Here is a 24,455-nt window from a genome sequence, read left to right as displayed (position 1 = left end):
AAAATAAAAATTCGGTCTTCATATATTCATTATATATTCATATCTTTACATTGTTCCAAACCCATATGACTTTATTTCTTTCATGGGACACAAAGGAGTTGTTTTGAAGAATGTCCCAGCTGCTGTATTTCAAGTCTTAAGTCATATAATAGCTTTGAGTGAGGAACAGACCACAGGTTTTTGTTATTTATTGAAATAACTTTAGCTATAGCTAGGGGTGTGAGGAGATCTTGTGATATTAAAACGTGACGATATTTCTTGTCGAGGTGAAAGCTGTCTCGCCAAATCGATGGACCGTATTATTAGACCGTTTTCTAAGGCTGCAGCTTCTATTAAAACCATTTCATAGTGTTATTGTGATGTCACGAATAACAATGGTGTCATTGCTATTATATATGTGTTTTAAGTCATTTTAAAAGCTATTGTTCTCTTAAGTCTATTTTTATTACCACAAAAAATATTATCCGATTTCTCAATCAAAATAACCGATTACCAAAATAATTGTTAGTGACAGCTCTAGATTAGTTAAAACATTTCAAAATGCACCTGTATTGTTTTACATTTTGTGACTTTCAGGCACATATTTTGTCATTAAAGATGTCTTAAAAATAGTTTTTAAAAGTAGAAAAAGAATCCGCACATGACGAATGGGACAAAGGTTCTCCAACTGTTTATTATTTTTCAATAGAGGCCACATAAAAGACTGCTAAAGATGCTATAAAGTGCAAAGTTGGATTTTGGTTGGATACTTGCACACCCAGTAAGCTTTGTGACGCTGGAGTGTATACATTTGGCGCTGCACCACTTTCTTCATCATTATTTAAAAATAGTGTTAAAATATTGTTTCGTCTCATTCTCGTGAACTCAATATTTTGTATTGTCTCATCTCATGAGCTACATGTATAATCACACCCCTAGCTGTTGCTCTGAAATTTCAGTTGTGCTTTATTTAAAACATTTAAACGTGTTACAATTGATCACAAAATGTGTGAGAACCTTTTGTGTGAAAATAATGGTGTCAAACTTGGTGACAAAATAACATCTTGTGGTGCCATGTTTAGATGCATAATGTAAAAAACAGATGACAATTTGATGACTTGAAAATCAGTCTGTTTGTCCCACAAAGCATATAGCTTCAGAAAACATGTAATACTACTTTTATGGTACATTTATGAAAATAAAAATAAAAAAGCATTCTGAAAAAATATCTCCTTTTGTGCATCTCAATCATATGGTTTTGGAAAGAAATGGTGAATAATTTGTAATTTTAGGGTAAACTATCCCTTTAAATATGGGTGCTAAGGGGCTGGGTAAAAACATCACCTAGTTGTCTCTGTTTGCAGTGTTGAATTCCTAATACTAATTGTCACTGAAAATATTATCGCTGCACTATATGTCAGACAGGACTCGACAGATGTGTTTGATTTAACTTGAAACCACTCTAGCATGAGCACCTGCACGGGCTGCCTTTGAGTGACTGTATAGAAATGAGTGTAATGGAAGGGTAAAGCAGTCTCACTGACTCTGACTCATCATCTCCTGCTGAGAGACACTGTAGGACACTGCAGGCATGATGGGAGGCTTGAATGTTTGTGTTGATGCAGCCCACACACACATGCAGGACTCATATATTCATATATTCATGATCTTCAGGTGTATTATTTCTCTCCCTACACATCTGCGTCCTTAAAATAGACTTCATCAGTTCTTTTCTCCTTAATATAATGTCACTTTGAAATGAATGCAGTGCTGAATATTGTTCTATATACTGATTACTGAACTATTCAAAACATGCAAATTTTTGGTCTTAGCAAATCATGAAAATCATTCTAATATGCTGATTTATTATCATCTATCTATCTATCTATCTATCTATCTATCTATCTATATAAATCATTAATATCCATCCGTCCTTCCTTCCATAAATATCCATATTATCTATCGCTATATATTTCTAAATTTATATATCCGAATCACCATCCATCCATCCATCCATCCATCCATCCAAACCCTACCCTATACCCTAGCCTACCTACCTACAAAATTACCACTTTTGTTCAGGAAAAACTCTAAATTTCAAATAAATGATTTTCATTTTAACTTTATATTCATGAAAAAATCTGTTTCAAAAAATTGCAGCACAACTGCTTTCAAAATTGTTAATAATAATAATACATGTTTCTTGAGCAGCAAATCATCATATTAGAATGATATTTGAAGGATCATGTGACACTGAAGACTGGAGTAATGATGCTGAAAATTCAGCTTTGATCACAGGAATAAATTACATTTTAAATTACATTAAAATAAAAAAACGGATATTTGAAATTCTAATAATACTTCACAGTATTACTGTTTTTGATCAAATAAATGCACCATTAGTAAGAATAAGAAACTTCTTTCAAAACATTAAATTCTTACTGACTCCAAACTTTTGAACAATAGTGTATATTTATGTAATATTCTGTATAATATTTAAGAATATTGGTTGCACTTTATTTTACAGTATGTGCACTTACGTGTACTTTCAGTGTACTTACCCAAGAAAGTACTGGGTAAAATAAGGTAACTACATGGGTTAAGTTTAGGGTTAGGTTCAGGGTTAGTACCTAGTTATTGCAATTACTATAATAAGTACATAGTATTTTCATAGGGAACAGGACTGTAAAATAAAGTGCTACCAAAATATTTTTGCAACATACTTGTGTTTAGGTTTTAATTTTGGTCTCCAATCCTCTCAGATCTACAAGGGCTCAGCCACTTCCTTCCAGCTCCCGAACTTGAGCTTGTCCACGGACTACCGATTTCGCGTCTGCGCCATCCGGCAGTGCCAGGACGCCCCCGAAATCATCGGGCCCTACAGCTCCACCGTCATCCTGCTCCCACCTCGCATCGATACCCCCGGGGCCTCCGGCACCATGGGGTCCAAAGCAACCGAGGCCCAGAAGCCAAAACGCAGCCTGACGGACGAACAGTTTTCTTTCCTCATCATCGCCCTCTTGGCCGTGACCTCCATCCTCATCGCGGTCGCTATCCAGTACTTCGTCATCGAATGAGCCTCGGCGCCGCGTTACATCGTCAAAACAAGTTTTTGGTTTGTTGATGTTTGTTTTTGTTTCTTTATTTTGGTTCCGGCACAAGCCGCTTGAAGGGAAGGATTGAGAAAAGGAAGTTGTAGAATCACTTCACCCAATCTGTTGTTCTATCTTTCTCGCTCGCCTTCTGCGCATGCTGTCGAAAGAAAGCCGTTCCCTCCCGATGGACTCGAAAGGGCGATTTATTGAAGGATCAGCAGCGAAGCTTAACGCTCGTCGCATACTCATCGTACCACTTCATTTATTTGTGTAGCTATAGTCTTTATGTTATTTATATGTATAATTTCAGTTGTATACTGTCGAGTGTAAGTTTCGTTCAGTGTTCCAAAGCTAGCTCGGTGGTTGCGCCGCTCACCGGTTTGCTATCTTGGGCCTGGGACTTGAGGGCCAGTGACTACACCATCAGCGAGGGGGTCCCGAGCAATCCCCGGGGAGATAAAGTCTACGGCGTAAGGAAGGGGAGGCGAGACCGATACCGCTCGAATTAGCGAACGTTGATTTAGCACTTTCCTCAGAACTTTTTTTGATGTTCAGAATGTGTAAAGGATGCAAAAATAACTAGAGAAATGTTAGTATATTTTTGTACAGTATGATACGAGGACCTGAGATTCTGGCTTAGTACGGGGAGTAAGACTATGAATACCAAACTAACTCAGCTTAATAGTTATTTTTACTATCATGTACGTATACTGTAGCTTGTTTTTACAATCAAGCAGCTGCTTTGCTCCAAAATATTGTCGTTCAGCACAAACAATGTACGCTTTCTCGGAAACCTTTCCTTCAGTCGTTACCTTTGCACCTTAGTGAGAAGAGAAAAAAATACTTATTGAATGCGTCTTGATCTTGTGATGCGTTTTATGGAACATTGTTCTCCAGTTGTGCAAGCCCTCAATGTGTTTTGGCTGTTTTTAAAAATGTAGTACCACAAAAATTGTTCTTGAAATGGTTCTGACAATAATCATGATTTTGAAAGTCAGAGTATTTTCTTAATTTCTCTATTGTTAATGTGTTTTTGTTTTTTTGTTTGTTTGTTTTTTGTTTCTGTTTCTGTTTTTTTTTGGGGGGGGGGGGGGTTAGTTTTAGAAACCGAATTATAGCATTGTGTTAACCTTTACTTTTACCAATATTATTTTTTGATGTAATCTCGAGAGTATTGTATATATGACTAAATCATCATTTTCAGATATCTGTTGATTTTTTTTTTTTTTTTTTTTTTTTTTTTTTTTTTTCTCGTTTAAATCACACATTTGAACTTTATTTTTTTATATGGTAAATAAAACTTTTAAGTTAATTCTGTCCAACAGAGAAATTAAGAAAAACACAAGAAACAAAACGCAAATCGCAGTAATGAATTGTGTTAATCCTACATGTACTTCCTGTGAATCTAAATTTTTGCCTTTTTCTCTGTGTGTTAAAGTCTCGTGACTGATTGTCAACGCTGCGTGACGACAGCATGACGGTCCGGTCGTAGGGTTTCGTGTTTTGTGCTTTTGGTTATGGGCATATGAATGCTGTCAACAACAGTTAACAACTACAGGTACCTTGCAAGAAGTCTTGGATGAAAATGAATTACATGATTTGGTCTAATAGATATACTGCAAATGTCTTCTGTTTGTCATTGAAGGAAAAAAAAAAAATCTCAAATTCCTATTTTTGATAGTGATAAAATGTAATTGCAAAGTGTGCCATTTTAACATCTCCCCACCATGGTAGGCGTTTGGTTCTTGGGAGAAAGAAAAACTACAAAAAATCAATAAAATATGCACAAAAAATGAGACCATTTTTATGTAATTTTAATGTTTGCAGTTACCTCATACACCGTACATTCCAAAACAAAAATTTGTTATAGTATACATACTACCAGACATATCACTTTAAAATGTTATCAGATAGGAAATGTATAATCATATATATGTATCTAAAGTGTGTCTGTATAGTCATGATATCTACAGACTGATCCATGCACAATAAAAGATTTATAATTCTTAAACGTTGTCTTTTACTGCATGTTGCCAAATGTACGCAGATTCATATCACTATAATATTTTGTATGTAAAATTAGTTCTCATCATAAACCAAAAGTTCATTCCTCTCACTCATGGTTTCATCCACAAAGAAAGAGCCGCCAGGCTCATTGGGTTAGAGATCTCGCTCCAGACAGATTGTCTATTAAATTGGATTATTCTTCAGCACCTGTATCAAGTGTTAAATCATATTAGACATCAAGATTATCTAAATTTATTTTCTCTGATATGCTTCAAAATAGATATGCAGAGAATGCACCTGGCACACTAGGAACGCCTTCAAGGGTCAACATATGAATAAGGATTGTGTTAGACATTGCCAAAATTAATAATTTATAATTGTTAATTTATCAAATTAATACAATTTATAAAATTAATAATTGCTTTTCACTTGTTCATAAGAAAAAGAACACATACCTGTTTTTCAATATACCTTATGAACTGTAATTTAAAAAAAAACAAAAAACATAATATACTTATTGAAATTTAAGCAAGTATTTCTATAAAAGGTTTGATATGCTTAGGCCACATCTCATGTCTACTCATGTTTACCTAATGATTTTGGTTTAAAAATTGCAGGTTCAATGTTTTATCCAAATTCTTACATTGGATAAATACGGATATGCCAATAATTCAATTAATATTAGTAGATAGCTCATTCATATTTACACGTGAACTAAGAGCTGTTTAGCATTTAAATGCACGCACTGAAAGCCAAAGCCCCGCCTCTCACCTCATCCCTATGTGTCTCCACCTCCTGTGATCTCAATATTTAATTAAGAGCCAGACTAAGTGATGTTGTGCATGCACACAGTAGAAAAAAGGTGACGCTGCCATCTCCTGCAGCAGAGCACCAGATACAACCTCCACAAGTCTCGTCTTTGTCATCTCTTGTTCAAATTCTCCACCTTCCTTGATAATGTTTTTGGTCTTATATTACAAATGGACTTTCAGTGAAGGAGTTGCGTCATTTGAGTTCATCCTCACCCTCCTGTATACTTAGACCATGTCTTTTTGTACACTTGGACCTTATTGAACGACACCTGCAGACTTGCATCAATATGGAGGAGTTTATGGAGGACCACCATTGCGGAGACTCTCTCTTCCCAACCTCCACCCTCATTCCTGTCACCACCATTTGCATCCTGCTCTTCATCGTCGGCGTAACCGGCAACACCATGACCATCCTCATTATCCAGCGCTTCAAGGACATGAAGACCACCACCAACCTGTATCTCTCCAGCATGGCCATCTCAGACCTGGTCATCTTCCTCAGCCTCCCCTTCGACCTCTACCGCCTCTGGAAGTACGTACCTTGGGTCTTCGGGGAGCTGGTGTGCAGTCTTTCACACTACATCAATGAAGCGTGCACCAACGCCACCATCCTCCACATCACAGTGCTCAGCATGGAGCGTTACCTGGCCATCTGCTTCCCTTTCAAAGCCAAGGCTGCCATCACCAAGCGGAGGGTCAAGTATGTCATCTTGGCTCTGTGGGGCTTTGCCCTACTGTCTGCTGCACCGATGTTCTTCCTGATGGGTGTGGAGTACGAGAACGAGACGATACCTGATCCAGGCACGCGGCAGTGCAAGCACACACGCTATGCCATTGACTCTGGGTTACTGCACACCACCATCTGGGTGTCGACCACCTACTTCTTCTGCCCCATGTTTTGCCTGCTCTTCCTGTACGGATCCATTGGACCGAAAGTTGTGGAAGAGTCGTCATGAGCTTCATGGGCCCAATGCGGCAGCCAGACAGAAGGTTAATCGGCAGACTGTCAAGATTCTGGGTGAGTTGGTCTTTGGAAGTGTTAAGGCTGGAATGCACTACACGACTTAAAGGGTTACAGAGAAAAATGGGCCATCATACATTAAATGACTAAAGATCACACACTACCAGACTTTCTAGTCATTTTGGTCTGGTCTGGTCTGTTCTGGTCTGGTTACACAACAAACTCACGCAGAAAGATGCACCTTGTTGTTAGGAGATGGATGACAAATGAAAAACAATGTGTGTTCTAAAATCGCCTCAAAATATCAAGCATGTTTGACATCCTTCAACAAAAATCTGAGTCTGTGCTCATTATACACCATACAATATTCTGAGAAATCTGTCAAATCTGATTTACCAAAATCTGCAGACTGGTACTGACTATCAGCAACTGGCGCCAACTTATTGGTCCAGACTGCCAATAAAATCTTGGCCAAAGTTGTGTACTGTATTCCAGATTTTAGGTTACAGCCATGGATAATTGTGCTTGCTAAGGTTCATTCTCATGGTTTAACAATCTAAACAAGCCCCCTAACCCTAATATCAAACCTGTAAATCATCCCACAAGGTTTGTGGTGTAGACATGAACAACATCTTAAATCTTGTTGGGGGAAGGTGTGCGATTACTAAAGGTCATGCTAATGATTTTTGTTTGGTGGACCAAAAAGCAGGTAAACAAAATCCCATAAGATTTGCACTGAAGGAGAGATCTGAACCATATTTAGAGATCAGAATGTCATAGAGACTCTGGTAGGCAAAAGACAAAATCAGTGATAGCATTTCCACGACTTTTCAAGCGAGGGAAAAATACAGAGAAATTGATAATGGCAGTCAGAAGAGAGAATAATTTCAAATTTGCCATCAACTCCCTCAGCCGTCGTATTAGAAACAAACTCTCTGAAGCGTTAATTAGTTTATTTGTCATTTAGTGTCAAAGTAATATAAACAAAGCAGTGTTATAATTTAAATGTGTATTAAATTTAGTAAAAATTTAAAAATTGACTAGATTTGCGATGTTGATAACTGGAAACGTCATCACAGTCTGAAAAAGGGTCCATTAGTAACTTTGTAGAAACATATTTGCAATGTAAATTAATTGTCAACTTGTGAGAGATGAAGCCTGACAGACCTTGCAAATGTGTAGCATCTTGTCTATTCATTAATCATGTTCATTTATGTTTGGTTAGTGAATGTGGCTGTTTTATTTACTAGAAGCCTTAATAAATCAGTGTCAGTAAGCAACCACCCATAACATGGACTTATCTCATTCTTCTAATTAACCCCATATCCCATCCTCCTCTTCTTCTAGCTGTTGTTGTATTGGTCTTTGCCATATGCTGGCTGCCGTACCACATCGGTCGGTTCCTCTTCACACACGTTGATGACTACCACTCCGCCCGCCTCAGTCAGAACTTCAACGTGGCCTCCATGGTGCTCTTCTACCTGAGTGCCTCAATTAACCCCGTCCTCTACAACCTCATGTCCAACAAGTACCGCTCTGCCATCAAACGCCTCTTCCTGTTGGCCCGCAGGCACCACCACAGGCCCAACCGGAGGCATATTTCGACGCGTGATGACATCACCGCCTGCACAGAGACATTCAGTGGGGTGAAAGAGACCATAATGACTAGGGTTGGGTCTCAAGAACCAGTTCCATTTTAGAACTATTTCCAAATTTCCCAAGTAACTGTGGATTTGATTAGATGTGTTCATTTCGATTCCGCTTACCGATTCCTGTGTGCGCATTTTAATGTGAATTTAAACCAAATGCAAGAAGACATGAAAGAGAATGCAGTTCAGCACTCAGACACCTTTCATGTAGTGTGCCAATACTAAATTGAGTTCTCTTTTGCGTCGTCTTGCGCTTGAATGGGCAAATGCACACAAAAATTGTCAAAATATCCTCGTAAACAGTCGAATTTTGTCTTAAGTGAACATAAAAGAAAGAAAACGCACGTGTAGCAGTATATTGGATCCGTGCAGCTCTTAAAGTGACAGAAACCTGCTGCTGTCTGTGTCAAAAGAAAAAGAAAATAACTAACTAAAATTGACTGAATAACTTTTGTAACTTTAACCCTTATATCCATGGTGATGCGTGACACACCACAACCACAATAGTGCTGTACGACAGATATCACTTTTTTTTCTTTTATTCAAAATATTCACAAACTTGTTAACTGTATCACGAACTATATGACGTTTCTCAAATATGTCTAAGTAAATTGTTCTTTAAACACTTTTATTATGATCGTGTTAGCTGATCTGTAATGCGCAATGGCTACCGCCATGTTAGCTGTCATGTAGGAAGCCATGTTTGTTTATACACTGCATGGCCAAAAAAAAAAAAAGTCACTGTTTTATTTAAATAGGCAAATACTCAAGAGTCTATGATTGGATCATTATTACTGTGATTATTATGTTTCTAGCGTGTTATATGTTTGTCAACAGTTCTTTTAACCCTAATTAATGGAGTGTGTAGCTTTTCATTTCTTAAACAACCTTGTAGGAAGACATATTATGGCTCATCAAGGCTCTTGATGGAAATAACATTACAATATTTATTTCCATCAAGAGGTGCATCAGTTTTTGGTCAAGATCTTGTATTGACAATGCAAGAGTCAAGCACTCTTTAAATTCTACTCCAGCACATCCCAAAGACTTTCGGGTAAATTTAAGGTCTGGACTCGGAGGGGCCAATTTATGTGTGAAAATGTTTTTTCATGATCCCTCCCAGCCATTATTTCACAATTTAAGCCTTGTGAATCTTGGCTTTGCTCGCTTATCTCAGCTCGCCTGGCGCAAAAGCTGATTTGAATCTGGCAGTATGTGATGTCACTGTACAATCTAAAATCCCAAATGTGGGACCGTACTCCCAGATGCACAGAAATAACAGTCACATATATGGAACTGTACTGCTCAAGTGCTTAATAAGGATTAATCTTTATTTTAGTCATAAAAAGCAAAATATGTAGTTTTATTTTACATTTGATTACATTTTACTTTCAATTGTAGTACATGAACTTTGTTCAGTTGTACTTTATTTGCTGCAGATTTTTTGTTCATTGGTATTCATGGAAGTCACAGAATTGTTGGATCTCTAAATGTTTGACTTTCTTTTTTTTTACCTATTTGGAATTGAAACTGGGAATTGATTAGCAGAATCAGAATCGATAAAATTCGATACCCAACCCTAATTATGACGGAGGAGTGCTTACAGTAACATAGTGTTGTCAAAAGTACCGACCGCGGATACCAAGTCGGTACTGAAATTTTAAAAATGTGACGGCTTTGAGCGCTGTTGAGCGGATTCGTAAACACCTCTGATTTGTCTTTGTGTTCACATGCTCATCAGATATGTCTGTGATTGGCTACAATAATCGGCCTACAATGATCAATGCACAGGGAGCGTTTGAAAGCACACGGAAGTGTTTGAATTTGAAAGTGGGAGGGATTTGAAAGCAGACGTCTATCAATGGACCCGGTCCGCTGATAGACACCTGCTTTCAAACGCTCCCATGTGTATCTGTGTAAGCGCTCGGTGAAGAGCATCATTGATGTCTATTTACAAGTTTTTCAAATGTTTGATCAATGTTGCCAATCACAGACATCTGATGAGCATTGTGAACACAAAGGTCCAATCAGAGGTGTTTACGAATCTGCTCAACAGCATTCAAAGCAGTAATTGGTGTGACCGAAGGGAAAAATGAGTTTGGAACTGGAAACAGCTTGTATCAGATAGTCGCCGACTCAAATGACTCATAAATGAGGGGTTTCACACAAATGCATAATATCACAGTTATTAATCAGTTATTACACACTTAATAATTTATCACTTTAGTATAATCATGTGGTCTAGAGAAATAATGTGATAATAGGTTTCGTATATAAAACAACTCGATTAATGGAAATTTTGTGACTAGAATGACTAGATTTGGACTTTTTCATAGACTGTGAGTGGTTAACAAGCCAGTTATGATGAAAGCAATTGTAAACCATACAGACACATAAATGCAGTATGGAAATCGGTTTGATGATTTGCTCTTTAAATGTGTGCTGCACCTGCGCTCATACATGAGATTTGGGAGCCTTCAGGCAGTGCTTGTGTGCTTAATTTCTAACTTAACATCAAAATTGCATTACACAGCATCTTAAGACATTTTATGTATTTGTCTTACAGAAAGCATCATCCAAATCTTTCAAATGAAAATGAAAACTTATTCATTAAAACTATTCAGTGCATGATCATTTATTTATTTTTTTATTTTTTTCATGACCACAGAGTTGTTACATACAGAAATGTCATTGCTGTATTTTTTCATTTGTATTTTGGTGTACTTGTACCACAAATGATTCTATTCTGCCCTGTTGGATGTCATTCCCTTTGTACATATTCTTATCCATTATAGTATTAATGTACATAGTAATCATTAAATAATATAATATTATTATACTTTTGTGAATGTAAAGAAGTTACTTTTTTGTGGCTTTTTCCGATGTTCTTTTCTTCTTTGTTTATTTTTTTATTTTATTTTATGTATACATTTAATTTTATTTTATTTGTTTGTTTGTTTGCTTGCTTGCTTGAATTTTGATGTGCAACTGTGGTGGTTTGACAGCATTGACAATAATAAAGATACTTGAGCAGAGAACCGTTATTGTTGAACCAGCATTTTGTGCTCGAAGATATTGAGCACCATTGTTATTTTTCCAGCAGTGATCTAAATACAAAAAGTGACCATTTAAAATAATAATAATAATTTGACTAATTTAAGTGCTAATAAATAAATAAAAGTGCAAACCTTGTTTCGTTTCTTGTTGTGCACTTTGAGTATTTTAATCTTTTTAAAATCAATTTAAAAAAAATAGTATTTATTTTATTTTATAAATTTATATTTGACTAATTTAATAGATATGGACAAAACTTGTAAATGATAAGAAAGAAAGTAGCTGTACAGTAGCAGTGCTTTTTCAGTAGGGGGAGCCATATCTCATATGCTTGACCAAAGAAAAAAATTACTTTTGGGAGGTGAGAGCAGTATTTTGTATTTATGAAATATAAATGTTTAATTGAATAAATGTGATTAAATAAAATGTCTAATAAAAACTATATTTAATTTAAAAAATGAAAAATCTGTATAATGAAATATATTTAGAAATATTTTTTTTTATCAACAGTTTATTGATTTGAAACAAAAAAAAAAGTAAATGAATACCAGGCATATTCTACACTTGGATCCAAAGATCTGCACTAAATTATCTTATATTTGTTTTGTTTTTTGTATATATGGTTTTCATACACATCCTGTTTCTCCCAGTAACTCTGAAATTTCTTTAACTTTTCTTATTTCAATGGCTAAATGGTCTTATTACATGCTGAAAGTAGGCCTAATATCTTAATATCTATCATTCTCCAAGGACAGTATTTTTAATCATCCAGCTGTTTTGCTGCCTGCATGCATTTTCCTTGCTAATGTGTGTCTTTACTGGTATAGATACAGGTCTGATCCCACATGACTGAACGACATGTTTAAGTGTCAGGAAAGAAAGGTCACAGAAAGCATTGAGACATTATTTCCTCCGTCAGACAACCATGTGTTTGGAATGTCCTTGGCTTCCTCGTGGCTTTGTTCCAAACACCTTCCAAGCACTATTATCAGGACTCAGCCTTGTTTTGTTTGCCTTTGGCCAGCCTCTTGATGAAGAGCGTGTTTGCTCTGAGCTCTCAAGCTCCACAGGACATGAGCTCACTCAGCTGTGGCCATGTTTATAAATATGGGTATTAAAAGGAGAAAGAAGGGTCTTTATCACTACGTCTTTATCACGATGGAAAGGAACTCTTGATCTAGGTCACCTTGTAATTGAATTGACCACTCAAAGCTATTCTTGATAAATGGATTCTAGAAAGGGGTCATTGTTCTGCAGGCCTAACATGCATTGTTGTCCAGTCCGATTTCAGATTCTGAAAGTTCTATTTATATGAACCCTAAATGTTGCAATCCGAATAATGTGCATTACATGTAACTTCAGCGCATAGTATCCAGTCGCCGCATTCAGAACCAGAGAAAGCCACCAGAGCTATCGCAAGTATTTTGCCTCGATGACAAATCTAAAAAGAGCTCTAATATGTAGGGTTGAATTAAAGGTAATTGGGACAGTTGTTTTTTGTTTGTTTGTTTTTTATTCTGCCTTGTGTAAGTTTTTTTGCTATAAATTAAAAAAAAAATCAGCCAACACAAGATACTTTTCTGTCATACTGAAGATGTTACCGATCCATTTGAGGAAGAAAAAGGGTTATATTATAATGAAAGAATGTGTGTCATACCGTTGTATGTAATGAGCCAAAAAAAAAACAGTGGGACAGCATACCTTTTCATTGGTTTAGGCTAGTCTAGGCATATTTTTTGCACAGTTTGTACTCTGAGAAATAAAGTTGAACAGAAATAAACATGGGCCCTTAATAATGACGAGCAGAAAAAGGAAATCTTGCATATGAAATTACATCCATGTTTTTTTTTTTTAAATCCATCCAGAGTTCATTCATACAGTACAACACATGTAATTAAGGTAAAAATAGGCTTAAAGTCCAAAAGTCATTGACAGCGTTTAAAAAAGAAGCCCTATCTGACTAACCTACTTCACCCTTACACTCCTGTGAGAGGACTAAGATCGGAGGGAAAATTACTCCTAAAGATCCCCAGAACCCGTCTAAAGACAAGGGGTAATCGAGCTTTTGAAGTGGCTGGCCCCACACTCTGGAACAATCTTCCAAACTCAATCAGAATGGCTTCCAGTTTATCTGAGTTTGAATCATGCCTTAAAACTCATCTTTTCTCTCTTGCATTTTGTATGTAATATGTAGGTATTTGAGTATATGCATGTGTATATATGTAGGTGTATATGTTTATACATGTGTGTGTGTATATTGTATGTGTATATATGTATGTATATATGTGTATTGAACTGTTTCTTGCATATTTTATGTACTCTACTCCTCTCATTGTTGTACAGCACTTTGGTCGGCCCTGGCCATTTTTAAATGTGCTTTAGAAATAAACCGAACTTGAACTTGAGAAGTAAAAAAAAAAAAAAGTGCTTCAGGTCTAAAATTCATTTTTAAAAAATATACGTAAACTTGGTAACCTTGGTAATATTTGGATGAAATGTTGGTTGGCCCCATCCCCAATACATAACATAAACACATTTAACGTTTGATTGAAACATGAATATGGTGTATTACTGCAACAAAATCAGCAACGACAAAAAAAAAGTTTAACTATCATGTTTCTGTTTTCAGAAGCAAAAACAAAAGCAAAAAAACAGCTAGTTCATGAACATTATGGTTTGATTAGGGGTTGCATTAATGAAAAGGTTTGGGAAACACCAATTTAGAGCATAGAGTATACGCAATGATTCTCTTTTGCAAGGTTACTCATTTTCTTAATTAACAAAGCCTTTAAGCACTGTCCCAATCACCCGAAATCATGCAAACAACCTAATTCTGAAAATAGAAACATGATTTTAACACATTTTTAATATTTTATTGCAGTAGTGCCTCATTTATGTTTCATGATGTTTTCCGTTTCACCTGTCCGTCTATGATATCTGACCTGTATCATTCTGTTATTGCTGATGTTTTAGATGTTTCTAATTAGGACCACATCTGTTCCCTTGTTCCACACCTCCCCTTGGTTTAATGCTGTGCTTCGTGCTATGAAGGCAAAAGGCAGACAACTTGAATGCCTTTTTAGGAAAACTGGTTTGACTGTACATTTTCAAGCATTTTCAGAACATATTAGGCATTATAAAAATGTCTTGAATGCAGCATGCTCTTCCTATATTTCCAGCATTATTAATAAAGCTAACAATAGACCAAAAGCACTGTTTAGCATGGTTAATAAACTAGTCCAGCAACCTAACCATAGTCCCAGTAGATATGAATCTGATGATTTGTGCTGCTCTTTTTGCACCACTTCCAGACAAAATTGGATGCTCTATGTGGGGCTTTTGGTAATGAACCGGCCACTTCTGAGCAAGCTCAGTCTGAATAAATTTACCTTCACTAATCCAACCTTAATTAGTGAAAAAATACAGAACTCTAATTCTACCTCATGCCGGTTGTCCTACACCCACATTCCTTTTGAAACACTGTACTTCAGTAATTTCTGCTCCTATCTCACATTTTGTAAATATCTTTTATCTCTACCACTGTTTCAATCTCACTCAAAACTGCTGCTGTTACTCCTATTCTTAAAAAAACCAAACCTGGATCCTGCAGATTTCACTAATTATCACCCAATTTCCAATTTTAAAAAATTATGGAAAATTACAGTCTTTTCTAGCTCTCAATGATCAGTTTGATATATTTCAGTCTGGTTTCCACTCACATCACAGTACTGCAACTGCTTTAGTAAAGGTTGTCAATGATCTCTTCCTTTCCTTTCTAAATAATGTTTCCATTCTCCTATTCAAAGCTCAGCATTTGATACTGTCTGTCACAAGCTATTACTCTCTTGCCTTTCAGGTGTCTCAGGTGCTGCGTTATTATCCTGGTTCTCTTCCTATCTCACAGATAGACAAAACTATAGCTATGCACAATTATAAATCCCCCACTGCTTTACTCAGACAGGGTGTTCCCCAGGGCTCTGTTCCTGGCCCATTACTATTCATTATTTACATTATGCCTCTTGGACATAGTATTCATCATTATGGCTTTCATTACCACTGTTATGCTGATGATATTAAGATGTATACTGCTTGCCGACCGGATTCTATCCACCAGACCAAATCATTATCTCTGTATTAATGAGTTAAAGACCTGGCTAAATTGCAATTTTCTCAGTTTGAATTTAAGCAAAACAGACTCTAACAAAACTCTAACAAAAAATATATCTAATGTTCCCTGTTTTAACCTTGATGCTACAACAATTTTTCCATCTGTCCCCTTTAGAAATGTAGGCATTACACTGTAAGGAACCCCCCATCGGCCCAAAAAACAGAATCTGACGGCCTGGGCGAAGGTAATGCATGTATGTCTTTTCGGCGCCCGTGTGAAGTTCACTTTAATTTTTTTTAGAATTTAGCTTCAATTTTACTTTAACTGCTCATTTAATCTGACTCCAATTTCAAATGATTATTACTCTTAGATTGTGTTTCCAATTAGAAATGAATCATTGGTTATGTATTAATTTAGATTTTTGATTATTATGATTACCTTATATTTTCAATTATGATCACAAACACGCCAGTTGCTTCTTAGACAGAGGATGCATGGTAAATATCTACCTTTAAGTCAGTTGCACTCTGCTCACTCGTGAAAAAAGCATAGTTTTGTATATTTACGGAAACGGCAACTTACTAAGGCTCCAATAGACAGAAATCGAAAAGATCTCAAATGATGTGCTCCATGCTCCTTTCATTGAGACTTCCCGTATGAACTATTCTGGACACTGATTTGCGGTAATACCAAACTCGCGATAATCTACTAGAAATAATGATTTAAGAATAAATGCAGAATAAATCAAGAATAACATTTATTTTTCAGGTAAAAATATGTCATGCCAATTACACAGCCAATTCAGAAATAATACATACATAACATCAATTGCTCAAAGATGACTCTAAGAGTAAGAATTGCATACAGTGGTGGATGAATATTTCTTCACCCATCAGTGAGGGTTCTGGTTGCTGAATGTCCCACATGACTGCTTTGCACTTTTCCTTAAATACCCAGACCAGAACAAAAGAATTGTAAATATTTACTACACCAACACCTGTTTTGGGGGGAGAGGGGTGGGTTATCAGATATCTTGAAGAGACAACACCCAAAAGGAGGACAGAATTCTCCTTAGTTTTCAATCTTCCTCATAATACCAGTGACTGCTGTGAAATTGAGACCATTTTACCAATCGCGCTGAGACATTTAAAACGATACCAAACATGAAAGGAAAAAACAATAGATACACAAGATACATTATACATAGAATATGCCTTCTTGGAGAACTTTCAGTGACGTGAGTCAGGGGGAAAGGAAGGTTACATAGATGAGTGAGGAGAGTTTGGGCAAGGCGGAGTCCGATTTCTTTGAGATCTTCTCTCCGGATGAGTTTTATTGCTTTATTGCAGGGTGCTTGATCTCAGCTTTTGTCTTAGCAGGAAAATCAAGTCTTACAACTCTGATTCTTTCAATGACCCTGGATGTTTACATTAGTAAACTTTCCAAAGTTTCCAAAGTCTCCAGCTTCGCCATATAGCCCAACTTTCTTTGTCTGTGTCAGACGATCTTATTTCAGCACAAAAGATGCTGAATCATTAGTGCACGCTTTTATTACATCGTGCCTTGACTACTGTAGATTACCAGGGCACTCTATTTCTCACTTACAATACATTAAAAAATCTGCTGCAAGAACATTAACCCACATTAAATGATCTGCTCATATCACCCCCATTTTATTTAACCTCCACTGGCTACCTGTGTCATCTCACATTATGTACAAAATTCTTCTGCTTATCTTTAAATGACTAACTGGCCTTGCTCCTTGCTATCTCTCTGATTTACTTCTCCTTACATTCCATCTCTGAACTTCACTCCGAAGTTTAAGTTTGTTTAATTTCTTTTTAAAGCACATTTAAAAACAGCCACAAGACTGACCAAAGTGCTGTACAGAACATGCAAATACAAACCCTAAAATATACACACATCAAATATTGACAAAAAAAAAATAATAATGTGCAAAAATATATTAATACAAAATATATTAATATGCCAGAGAAGAACAGATAAGTTTTTAAGAGAGAAAGATTATCAGGGAAGGTGCCACTCTGATATTTAAGGCAAGGTTATTCCATAACCGTGGCCCAACCACAGAAAATACTCGATCCCCTCTATGTTTGAGTCGTGAGTGTGAATTTGAGACTTGGAAATACCGCAGTACAATGAGTTGCAGTAATCCAAGAGAGAAGTGATAAAGGCATGAACAGCCATCTCAAGAGTTTTGTCACTAAGGAATGTTTGATTTTTGACAAAAGACAGAGTTGATAAAAACTAGATCCAATTACCGAAGATATTTGTTTGTCAGGTTTCAAAGGCTCATCTAAAAGGACACCCAAACATATAAACAGATAATCTCTTCAAATCGATGCTGGTGGTCTTAAAATTGTCAGTGGGCACAAAGACTATCACTTCAGTTTTATCTTCTTTTAGCGATTTAAGTCAAGATTTAACCTTGTCTAAGCACAATAGAAGAGATGTTAAAGCAGTAAATGATCAGTAAATATATTTGGGTGTCGTCAGCATAAAAATGGAAGGATACACCAAAATAGAACCCAAGGTTAACATGTAAACGAGAAAAGAGAGGGCGCCAGGATGGAGCCTTGTGGGAGGCCACAGGTGTGGAGGGCGACAGAAGAAGAGAAGTTACCCATCTTGACCAGAAACTTTCTGTTGCAAAAATAAGACTGAAACCACTTGAGGACAGTACCTTTGATCCCCACACATGATTCTAATCTAGAAATTAGTGTGGAGTGGTCAACAGTATCAAATGCTGCAGTTAAATCTAAAAGAACAAAAACCACAGAGTCACCAGAATCAGTAGCTGAAAAAATGCCATTTAGCACCCTCAAGAGGCCAGATTCTGTGCTATGAACAGATTTAAAACCAGACTGGAAATTATCAGAGAGACAATTACAATTTAGAAAAGACACAAATTGATCAAACACAATTTTTTACAAAACCCATTCAAAGTAAATGAGAACCGTTAACGCAGACACCCCGTGTGAATGCAGCGTAAGGCTTAATATAATTTAAACAAAAAAAAAATTCACTCCCCACAGAGTTGTCATGAAGGGCAAAATTAGCTGTATAGACCAAAACCACAATTTGTACCAGGCTGTAAACATGTTTTTTTCTGCTGTAAAGTTGAGCATTTTAACATGGGGGTCAATGACCTAGTGACCTAGTGGTCAGTCGATGAATTGCACTTTAAGTCACTTCCGTATTTAAAACCAGACTGGAAATTATCAGAGAGACAATTACAATTTAGAAAAGACTGAAGTTGATCAAACAAAATTTTTTCCAAAACCTTAGAGATAAATGGTAAAACAGAGATTGGACAAAAGTTTTTCAACACAGAAAAATCCAGTGAAGGATTCTTGATCAAGGAAGTGACAGTAGCCACTTTAATATTATCAGGAACAAAGCCAGTAGAGAGAGAGACTTATTAAGAAAAGACAACAAACGCGGACCAATAGGATCAACAGTTAATTTAAAAAATCTAGGGTGTATGATGTCATAAAAACAAAAGGTGGGTTTAAGAATCTCGATGGTGTCTTTAAGTACCTGTAGCGAGATAGGTTCAAAAAGATCCCAGGAAGCAGGATGCAGCAAAGGGATGGGAGGTTTGATATGAGAAAAGCTTACGTTTGGTCTTAAATTAGAGATTTTGTCATTAAAAAATCTCAAGAAGCTTTCACATAGAGCATCAGATGCAACAGACATTGTATTGACTGGAGGATTTACAACAGAATCAATAACTGAAAATAAAACCATGGTTCTGAAATGATTTTTTCAAATTAAATTTGAAAACTATGTAGCTTTAACAGACTTAGCCACACTTTGATAGGCCAAGAAACAGTCTTTGAACAGTTGAAATGATATCTGTAATTTATCTTTTTTCCATTTACGCTCAGCCTTTCTGCATGCTTGTCGAAGAAGTCGAGTCAGGATTTTGTGCAGATTTACATTTGGGCTTGTAAGGCCTGAGAGGAGCAGTGACATTTAACATATCCAGCCAGGTGGAATTTAATAGACTAAGATGTTGGTCCACATCGAAGTCAGGTTAGTGGTGAGTCCAGATGCAGAAGTAAACAGGAATCCATAAAAAATCTACATCACCCATAGATTTCCGAAGAGCATTTTTCGAAAAAGCGACCGTTGCCACTTTGGCATTGTGTCATTGTGCGTCACTTCCGGATAACTGAAACTGGTTGCTGAAACCACACCCGCCTAGCATGACATGATCAAGTTAGCAGGCTAAGAGCTATCTATCTTAGACACTATCTAAAATATTAATAAAGATAAGTTATATCATTTGAGAGTTATAAAGGCTTTACTGTCAATCTTTTTTACGATATAGATGCTCCAGCAACAGTAATATTGTAATTTGTGTGAGGTGTGCAAATGACAACACGCAAAATCAAAATTGGACTTCATACCTTTGTAATGAAATACCGTCGCACTTGGGCAAAATGTCAAAACAAACAACAGCACTTTCTGTCCACAAAAGCGTTAAATCCATGAAATATTGATATATTGTCCATTGTTTGCATCAAATTTCTACTGAGTGATCTGCTCTCCATCATCGTTCTTTAAGAAATTATGCAATCTGAGCACCATTTATGTTGTAAAACTGTATATGATTGTATACATTGGACTCTCACAAACAAATGAGCCCGCATCCAAAGTATAATTTTTCAAAATAGTGCAGCAGTTTTAGTTATGACTGATTTCCAAGCAGTGCTGTCGGAGTTTGTGGTGTTTTGAGAGACATATTCTCCAGCCATTGTCATAGTAAATCTCACGAACAAAACTTCTAGCCAATGCCAAGATGATCCATGAACGTGTGTTCTGTTTATCTTCCACATGTGTGCACATGTTCACAGATGCACATCTGTCTCCACCATAAACCATACAGCAAGGCATATTATTTGATAATTATATAAAATAATCCTGAAAAAAGCACAAACACAGCAGAGATGCCAAATTCAGCAGCTGGAATTAGCTGAGGTAACATGACGGCTCACAGACAGCAGTGACAATCTACCTGTCACTCAAGTGACCACGCCCTTCATTATGCAGAACTTTAACGTTGCATTCACATGGGGCGTCAGCGTCAAAGCTTGACGAAGGGCATGTCTGAAGCTTGTGTTGACACGACCATTATAGTGATAACAGTCAATCACATTACTTTCCGGTGTTGCATGAACGCAATTGGCTAGTGACTGCTCTAGGGTGTTTGCATAAAGCGATCTGATTGGCTGACGCCTGCATTGGCGCTTCAGAAATCTTCTCAACTTCTGCCGCTTGCAACGCGAGTCAGTTTGTCACCCATGACGTCACATGACGTCACCCATTCAAAGTAAATGAGAAGCGTTAACGCCGACACCCTGTGTGAATGCAGTGAATATAATTTAAACAAAAAAAAAAATTCACTCGACACAGAGTTGTCATGAAGGGCAAAATTAGCTGTATAGACCAAAACCACAATTTGTACCAGGCTGTAAACATGTTTTTTTCTGCTGTAAAGTTGAGCATTTTAACATGGGGGTCAATGAGATTCTGCTCTCTTTTGGAGCCTGTCCCGAGTGGTCAGTCGATGAATTGCACTTTAAGTCACTTCCGTATTGGCTTCAAGAGAAACTAGGGGAGGTTGCCGTTTGATTGTATCATGATATGCAACTACAATCATTTCTGTTTCTGGACAGGGCAAATGTCTACTGTCCACTTAATTGACTATGTGAAATGACTGTCTGTGAATACTGTAAAATGTTACTGCTTTTGTAAAGCGTCCTTGAGCTTGGGAAAGGCACTGTATAAATTAAACATATTATTATTATTTTTTCCATCAAAGGTTTGTGCAATATAGTACTTATGGCAATTTTATGACCTTATTATGAAAACAAGCTAAAGCTTATGTCATTTTCTTCACGTCATGTATTTCAGGGTCAACTTCATGTTTGATGCTTGCCCCGCCCACATACGTGATGTTACACCAATAAGGGCATCCAATTTTGATTATGCAGTCTCACAGCTAGAGCTTGACAAAAAAAAGTTCTTATTTTCACTCATTAGGCAAGAAAATAAACTATAGTTATTACTGTCCCATTTGACCTTATGTACCAGTCACCCTTAATTCACCCCTAAGTCAGGGGAGCTTTTTTTTTTTTTTTCTTTTAGCAAATATTTATTAAATATTCAGTCTCATTCACTGAGAAAATAGTCACATTCAAGCATTTACATGCTTAATTTTTTCCTGTTAATCAGATTAGCCTATTTCAGGTCTACACCACTCCTTTCAATACGATCGGAATTTTATTCAGCTCAGTCAGATCAAATGAGGTGTTTACATGAAGGATATTTTAGTCCGAATGAGCTATCAATCCGATTAGAAATGGACAATGTTGCATGCAAACGTAGCTATAGTGAAATACGAGACTCTCCTGGACTAAACTTCTCAGAGGGCTAAAGTTGCACTCATTAATAATAACTATATTTATTTAATTCATGCACAAGATGGTCAACTGATTGGGGCAGCACCATTATCATTACAATTCAAATGGATTATTTATCTGCAACTTTCCTCTTCATGCTTTGCTTTGTTGATTTCTCTCTCTCTCACACACACACACACACACACACAGGTTTGTTTTGAAATATCAAAGTGAGGACATTCCATAGGCGTAATGGTTTTTATACTGTACAAACTGTACATTCCATCCCCCTACACTACCCCTACCCCTAAACCTACCCATCACAGAAATCATTCTGCATTTTTACATTTTTAATAAAACATTGTTTAATATGTTTTTAAAGCTATATTTTAAATATGAGGACTCAAGAAATGTCCTCATAAAACACATTTATGTTGTAATATCAGTGTAATACCCATGTAATTATACAAATTTGTGTCCTCATAAATCATAAAAACGCACACACACACACACACACACACACACACACACACACACACACACACACACACACACGCACAGAGAGAGCTTCTTCATATTTCTCTGTCACATGCTTGACATATGAACTGCACTTCTGTGTAAAATGCTTCCTGCTTCTGATGAAGTACTGTAGTCTTTAGGAAATACACATGAAATTAGCTATCATCTTAAATGCCAACTTCCTTTCTTCATTGGCATCTTTACAGTTCTATACATTTTAAAACATATGGGAATAATTCAGATAGTGCTGACATCATGTAACCCATGGACAAACCCATAGGGCCCATTCCTCAAGCCCATATCATGCATACATTGGCCCCACCAGACTGGGTATGAATTTGTATCTGACATCTGAAAATGTATGATAAAAATGTACAAATGACATACAAATCATACAAATTTATATCCAACAGACCTAATCATAAATCATAATAAATCATAATAATCATAATGTGTTCCAAACATGAACGAAGGTCATACAGGTTTGGAACAACATGAGGGTGGGTGAGTAATTAATGACAGAATTTTCATTTTTGGGTGAACTATCCCTTTAAACACGTCTGATTGGCCATTATATTCAAGAAATCAACTGATATGTTTGTGATTGGCTACACTGCCCAACGCTGCAAATCGCAAACACCAAATTTGTTCAGTCAATATGCTATTATGGAGAAAACTGATCCTAGACCAGCAGTTATGAGCAGTTTTTCCCTTAGTAATAAAAAGCAGCAGCAGGCAGTAGTTTTAGTGAGACAATTTCACGCTAAACTCAAAAGTCTGTGGTCAGAGGAAGGCAGCCTTACCCAGCCTTATCACACGCTCCGCCTATATCGCATATAATGCATAAAAACTCTTACTTCCAATTAACACGCCTGATGCTCACATGCACCAATATTCAAACCGTAAGTTAAAATGGCCAAAATATCGATTAGGTCGATAGGCAGCACACTAGGTTTTGTAATTTGTACACAGCCAGGGCGTTTGTCATAGTTGGTCATGTCTCATTACTGTTCGTCTTTCAGTTTTATAAAAGGGTGATCGCGATCAGACGCAGATTTGCTGCGCAGTTCATTTGCGCTCTCAACACCACGCACAGTTTCTCTTCCTTTGTCGTTTGCGTTTTGAAGTGTTCGCAGATCTAGGTGTTGCTGACTAAAGAAACAGAAAGTGAAGCTGCTGTCAGACTGGAGAACAGAGAGACGCATCTCCACACTCCGCTTGGATACAGAAGATCAACGCGGATAAACGTGCTTGAGGATGGAGGTATGATTTTGTTTTATCTATCTATTACTTTTTTGCCCCTGGGTCCTGAAAAAGAAATCTTTTCAGATTCGACTGAAAAGTCAAATGAAAAACTGCGCAAAACATACTAATATGAATACTAATAGCCTATATATTTTTGTATGAATCCAGCTATACTCCGGTTGACTTGATAACAGTGAAAGGGTTGTTGCTTAAATTTATAACACTCATTCTGACGACACCCTCCTGGTATTTAGTATAAGCTTATTAATAAATTAAAGGGTTTTTCCCCCTTTTTTTTCTAGGAAATTCATGAAATGTTGTGTCTTTAGAATAGCCCTGGTACTATAATCATTTATGATGTCGTCCTTAAAATCAGATGTCGTCCTTAAATCTCAGCTAGTCCACAGTGGCTGAAGTGACCTACCGCAGATACACTAACAGGCACGTGCTGGTAAAATGACTGCTCAGACTGTTTTAACCCCAAGTTACCACAAAGTGAGGAAGGAAGGGCCGTCTGCAGAATATCTTCCTCTGTCTGTGAGAAAAGCAAGAGCTTTGATTTTCCTCTTAGCCACAAGCATTAAAGTTCCTCACG

At 36.8% G+C, this 24,455-nt stretch overlaps 3 protein-coding genes across 9 annotated transcripts in view; all 3 read left to right on the top strand.

The window, feature by feature from the left end:
- The window catches only part of fndc3a (fibronectin type III domain containing 3A), a 98,520-nt gene extending 93,435 nt beyond the window's left edge, over positions 1-5,085 (top strand). For all 6 annotated transcript variants that reach the window (XM_048162013.1, XM_048162016.1, XM_048162014.1 and 3 more), the window contains one exon: positions 2,742-5,085. In XM_048162013.1, the coding sequence (XP_048017970.1) occupies positions 2,742-3,056 (315 nt within the window). In that variant the 3' untranslated portion in view covers positions 3,057-5,085. The remainder of the gene's footprint in view (positions 1-2,741) is intronic.
- Positions 5,086-5,587: 502 nt separating this feature from the next.
- On the top strand, positions 5,588-8,777 carry mlnr (motilin receptor). The gene is given in 3 exon segments (XM_048162019.1): positions 5,588-6,822; positions 6,824-6,911; positions 8,202-8,777. Coding segments are annotated over 3 exon segments (1,083 nt in total). The 5' UTR covers positions 5,588-6,180; the 3' UTR covers positions 8,555-8,777.
- A 14,584-nt stretch (positions 8,778-23,361) lies between these two features.
- Positions 23,362-24,455, top strand: part of zgc:153184 (uncharacterized protein LOC751652 homolog) — a 30,771-nt gene continuing 29,677 nt past the window's right edge. Inside the window, exons 1-2 of one of the 2 annotated variants that reach the window (XM_048160448.1) lie at positions 23,362-23,517; positions 23,743-23,878. In XM_048160448.1, coding sequence (XP_048016405.1) covers positions 23,873-23,878 — 6 coding nt within the window. In that variant the 5' untranslated portion in view covers positions 23,362-23,517; positions 23,743-23,872. Of the gene's footprint in view, positions 23,879-24,455 lie in introns of both variants that reach the window. The other variant, XM_048160447.1, reaches the window with a different exon arrangement.

Source organism: Megalobrama amblycephala, linkage group LG16, assembly GCF_018812025.1.
Source record: "Megalobrama amblycephala isolate DHTTF-2021 linkage group LG16, ASM1881202v1, whole genome shotgun sequence".
Lineage (NCBI taxonomy): Eukaryota > Metazoa > Chordata > Actinopteri > Cypriniformes > Xenocyprididae > Megalobrama > Megalobrama amblycephala.
The sequence above is the reverse complement of the archived record's forward strand: the minus strand, read 5'-3'. Positions and strand labels throughout refer to the sequence as shown.